This window comes from Colobus angolensis, unplaced genomic scaffold (genome assembly GCF_000951035.1).
Source record: "Colobus angolensis palliatus isolate OR3802 unplaced genomic scaffold, Cang.pa_1.0 Scaffold63, whole genome shotgun sequence".
Lineage (NCBI taxonomy): Eukaryota > Metazoa > Chordata > Mammalia > Primates > Cercopithecidae > Colobus > Colobus angolensis.
In genome coordinates this window covers 9,093,109-9,098,733 of record NW_012119932.1, presented here as the reverse complement: position 1 = coordinate 9,098,733, position 5,625 = coordinate 9,093,109, and the positions used below count along the sequence as shown (strand labels likewise).

Sequence of the window (5,625 nt, the reverse complement as noted above, 5' to 3'; positions counted from 1 at the left end):
AACTCCTGACCTCTGGTGATCCGCCCGCCTCGGCCACCCAGAGTGCTGGGATTAAAGGAGTGAGCCACCGCCCCCGACCGATCCTTTGTAATTTTTACCTAAATGACAAAACATTATGTAACTGCTACTTTAATTTGAACATTTCACTTTTAGAGGTGGGACTTCATTTATAATGAATTTTTGTAAGCACTCTTTGATTACTATATATTAATCCTGTGTTGACATGTCAGTATTAGTTTCCATGCTACATTTGGAGGTGCCGTAATTTGGGGGATAATTTCCATAATTTCAATTTACGTACCAGATGAGCTTACTAAGTTTGTTCCAAGTGGGATGCAAAATCTCTAGTAGATCCTCCTTAAAACTTCTCCATGACACAGAATAATTTTTATTGGTTAATTAAACTTAAAACTAAAATAATTAAATCAACATTTTGGGTTGCTAGGAATCACGTACTGATCAACTTCTAGCTCCAGTTTTTTTTGTTTTCTTTTTTTGCTCAGTCTAGGGAGGCTATCTTGGGCTGTGAACGACATGTCACCAACCATCACAGCTGCTGAGTGACCGCACGGTTAGTCAGTAGGTGCCAACGCCCTACTAGCAGAGCTGTCTGCAGATTCCGAAGCCCGGCGTTCAGGGACTCCCGGGAAGGAGCCAGCGTTACCTCAGCCTCTCCGAGGGAGCCTCGCGCCCTGAACACTCCCCTCTTGGGATTCAGGCCAATCCGTTCAGCTCCCATGACTTCATCCGAACAAATTTGTCACCTCACGCAACGAATTAAACTGTTTACCTAGAAGTGATCCAAAGGAATTTCCATTTCCTTCCAGAGGGAATACAAGGTTATGATAACCGAGAGAGCAAGACTAAAAATGGGGCACTGCTCTACCCAAACTCAACCTGCTTTCTTTCTCCTGGGTCTCCCAGTCACTCCGGGGGTTGTTAGTAGGCTTCAGCACGCCTGAAGGACCCCGTCTTCCGGAGACTCCTAGCCAAGGGAAAAGCAGGAAACACAAGAACTAATTCCACTCTTCTGCGTGACTAATTAAAAGAGGAGTCAGGCAGAGGGGACTCCCTGTTCAGCCTTTACTGACGGGGCCGGCTCGGGGCACCTTTGGGACAGGCAGTGCCGAGGTCGCCCAGATTCCCGACAAGCTCCGTGCGAGGGCTTTCTCGGCTCATTGCTGTTGCCGCCGCCGCCGCCGCTGCTGCGGTGGTTGCTGGGTTTGGGTGAGAGGAGGAGCTGTCGCGGACCCTGTAGAGTCAGTCTCTGTTGCTCTTTTTACCTGAGGAGTCTTCCTTCCTACGTCGAGCCCTGACTCCCGTGCTGTCGAGGGGGGAGTCCCCGCGGACACCTCGGCACGCAGTGGAGATGCCTCTCTTTGCCACCAATCCCTTCGATCAGGATGTTGGTAAGTGTTTTTGCCGCTCCCTGCCCATTCCTCACCGGACTGCACGCTCAGTCTGCCAGCCCCTTCCTGCATTCAGGACCCTCGGACCAGGGCCGAGGAAGAGCTCGCTCTTCCCCTTTCCTGAGGTTCCCTCCTTCAAAGCTGGGAGGAGGTTGAGGGCTTGGCGCATCCTCTTTGAAAGAAATGGGACTCATCCTGTGAAATGGGCCTCGAGCTAGGACTGTAGGTTGCCAAAGAACTGCTGAAGGGGTTGGTGTAAAGGGCCTGGGAGGAGCAGCTGGTGTAGCATCTGGTGCAGGGACTGTGCTTCTGGACGAACAGCGAAGGGCTTAAGGCGTGTGTCGGCTAGATTAGGATGGTAAACCCTATACCAAAAGTGCTTGCCTAGACAAATAAATGTTGAGCGTCTGGAACTGACAGAATGTTTTAGGTAAGGTTCCTTAGAGGATTTTAACATCTTTTTGCAACGGTAACTGAAGGAGGGAGCTCTGGTTAAGGGTAGACTCTCAAAAATGTTGGAAGCGATGAAGATGATATACTTGGCAATAGCTGAAACCGAATTGAGGACCTGAGCCTTTGGGATGTCTCTCTTAGGCTAGGTCTCTGCACTTAAAAAAGTGTAAAGAAGTGTGGAAGAAGTTGTTGAATCTAGAAAGAGTTTGAAGTGCTACATTTTTGTTATTTTCTGAATCCCTGGTTTTAGGTACTGATTATGTCAATTCAATAGGTTTGCTTTTTGTTATTTTTTATTTTATTTTATTTTATTTTTTTCTGCCTTGAAGATAATAATTATGGGAATTTGAGTTTCCGGGGAGAGAATTTTGGTTTAATTTGAACGCACGTAGGAACTACCTTGGCACACAAGTGCGGAATGAAAGCAAGCCAAATACCATTTCCAAATCCCTTATGGCAGAATGTAATGATTACTGTGAATAAGGACAACCTTATGAAGTTACTTTATATGTCTGTGTGTATTTTAATTATGAAAGGTGGATGTTGAATTTTGCTTTTTTAACTCTTCCTAAGAGCATGTCACTAAAACTTGGAGGTTTATGTAAGATTAGAAACAAGGTTCATCCTTACCTCTGCCACTTCTCAGCTCACAGTGAAATCATAGACATTCTTCGAGTTCCAGTGTTCTTGTCTTTAAAGAGGGGAAAATACATCATTCCGTTCTGCGGTAAAATGATATGTGTAGAGGGCCTGCTACAGTACGTTTATGTGATAGGCACTTACTAGACGCTGCCTTTTTTGTTCCAGCTTAAATGAGTGTCCTGAATCTTAGCAGTGGACAGAACCTTGGAGATCACCGATTATACTTAATGAACTGGAAAATTGCATTTAATTTAATAAGCAGTTAGCACACACTACAGGACACAGTGCCTCAGTGACGTAAGAGATACGGTGATGAGCAAGGCCTAGTTGCTGCTCTCAAGCAGTTTTACATCTCACTACATGAATCTCTAGGGGAAGTGCTTAAAACAGCTTCTTAGTACTTGTTTCTTCTGTTTACAGTACCTTTGTCTAGTTTTCTTGGTCCTGTATAATTTAGCTAGCAACTACCCAGTCACCTTTGTATTCTACTGACTTTGTGAACACGTATTTGCATTGGATTCAGGTAAATTTCTTAATGTCAAACCCGTTCCTAGTACCTGTACCACCCAGTTCAAACACAGGCACCTTCTTGCCTTTATGCTTTTGCCCTGTGCTTACGCTTTCTTTTCTCTTTCAACATATCCTTATGTGTTAAGGCCAACTCAGAATCCAACTTGTTATACCTGAATCATTTCCTGATTGCTGTAGCCAAGGGTTTCTCAGTAGCAACGTTATTGACAGTTTGGACCAGATAAATATCTTTGTCATAGGGGTTTGTCCTGTGCAATGTAGGGTGTTCAGCCTTATCCCTGGCCTTTATCCACTAGATGCCAGTGACACCCAGCCCCCACTCATTATTTTAGAAGTCTCAGGACATTGCTAAATGCCCCCTGGAGGGACAAAATACCTCCCAGTTGAGAACCACTGCACTAGTTCACTCTTAATTTCCACCTTCTTACAAAATCCTCTAACTTATTTTAGCATTTTTGTTTTTACCAAATTACTTAGCATTAAAGTTATATATTGTATTTTCCTACTTAATGAGTGGTTGCTACATAGAAGGTGTTTAATAAACGTTTGTTGAGTTGAGAATGTGTCAGTTGAGCCTGCCAGATAGTACACTTCTTCAATGTAGCAACATTGTTTTGCTCCAGAAAAAGCTTGCTTTTAAAAGTTGCTCACGTTTTGGTATTGAACCAATTCTCTTCTCACAGTCTGTGTATTGAAATATTCCAAAAGGTTTATCCGAGAAGACCCCTCAGAGATTCCCAGTACATAATCCTTGCGCAGATTCCAGTAGACTCCTATATTATTTTTAAATAGTATAACATATGGAATACGGTGTATAAAATACACTTACCATTTTTTTCTTTCACTATGTCATAACCCATGAGTATGTCATAACATTAAAGTAACTCATTTGATACAATTATTTATCACTTAACGCTTGTATACATTTGCATGTGTTCAAAATTATTTGTCTTCGGTCTTAATCTGAAGCAGAATCAGAAATTCACTGACTGATTTATATAATATAACATTTATTATAAAGAGACAAAATGCTGGTGATAGCTTTTCCCTTGAAGAAACACCGAAAGATGTTATTAGGATGTGAGCTCTGTGAGGACAGGGATTTTTGTTTGATTTGTTCACTGCTGTATGCCTGGCTGTAGACCAGTGTTTGGCATGCTGAAGAACTTTCAGTAAACATTTATGGAATAAATGAATCTCATTTTGGACATTATAATTCAAGAGTTGAATTTAGAAGCAATGTAAAGATAACTTATTTCATCAAGTTTTTATTTCAAAGTCTCTAGTGACTTCCACCTTGTCAAATCCAATGGTCACTTTCTAGTCCATTTGTTTGTTGATCTCTTAAGCATTCCTCTTTGACATACAGTACTTTATTCATGGGATTTCAGGACACTAAACTTTTTCTTATTTTCTACTTAGCTTCTTTTAAGTTTTTTTGCTTCTCCTTTTTGCAACTTCTAAAAGTTGAGTGCCCTGGGGCTCAGTTCCGGAGCCTCTTCTTTCCTTCCACTTTTTTTTTTTTTCCCTTAGAGTATTAGGAAGCAATTTAGCTTAGTGTTAATAATTCAGACTCTGGGGCCACACTGCTTGGATTCAGGCCCAGGTTTGCTGCTTACCGGCAGTGTAATTTTGGGCTAGTTGCTTAGATACTCTGTGTCTCAGTTTCCTTATCTTTAATATGGAACATAAGGGTAATAATAGTTCTTACCTTAGAGAGTTGTTAAGAAGGTTGAGTTAATATTTGTAAAGCACTCAGAAAAATTTCTGTACTTTTTATTAAGATTTTAAAAAGAATCTCATCTAAGTTCTTAGCTTTAAATACCTAGTGTATTCTGGTGACTCCTGGATTTATGTTCTTACTCTCAGCCTCTTGCCTGAGCTCTCGACCTAGATATCCATCTCCTTACTGAGCATCTCCATTTGGATTCTGCTTAGAGTCTAAAAACAAACATTCAAAAACTCAATTCTTAGTTCTTTGCCCAAACCTGCTCATTCCTTCATCCTTGCCCTTCTCAGTAGAGAACATGATTACTGTTTCCTGTCACTGAGCTCCAATGTCTAGAAGTATCATTCTTCTTATTTCTTCACACTTCACATTCATCATATCATCAAGGTGTTTTGGCTATACTTTAAAAATATATTCAGAATCTCATTGAGAGGTGAAAGCAGCTGGACTTCCTGGGTCTAGTGTGGACTTGGAGAAGTTTTCAGTCTTACAAGGGGATTGTAAAATGTACCAATCAGTGCTCTGTAACAACTGCGCCAGTCAGCGCTCTGTAGCTAACTAGAAGTTTGTAAAATGCACCAATCAGTGCGCTGTAACAACGCACCAATCAGCGCTCGGTAGCTAAGTAGAAGTTTGTAAAATGCACCAATCAGTGCTCTGTAGAAACGCACCAAACAGCCCTCTGTAGCTAGCTAGAGGTTTGGAAAATGGGTCAATTAGCACTTTGTAAAATGGACCAATCAGCAGGATACGGGCGGGGACAAATAAGGGAATAAAAGCCGGCCACCCCAGCCAGCAGCGGCAACCAGATGGGGGCCGCCTCTAGGCTGTGGAGGCTTTGTTCTTTCGCTCTGCATAATA

General features: G+C 42.2%; 1 protein-coding gene across 1 annotated transcript in view; it reads left to right on the top strand.

Moving 5' to 3' along the window:
• The first annotated feature begins 1,150 nt into the window (after positions 1–1,150).
• STAM (signal transducing adaptor molecule (SH3 domain and ITAM motif) 1) overlaps positions 1,151–5,625 on the top strand; it is a 71,750-nt gene continuing 67,275 nt past the window's right edge. The window contains exon 1 of the mRNA XM_011963888.1: positions 1,151–1,409. Coding sequence (XP_011819278.1) covers positions 1,370–1,409 — 40 coding nt within the window. The 5' untranslated portion in view covers positions 1,151–1,369. The remainder of the gene's footprint in view (positions 1,410–5,625) is intronic.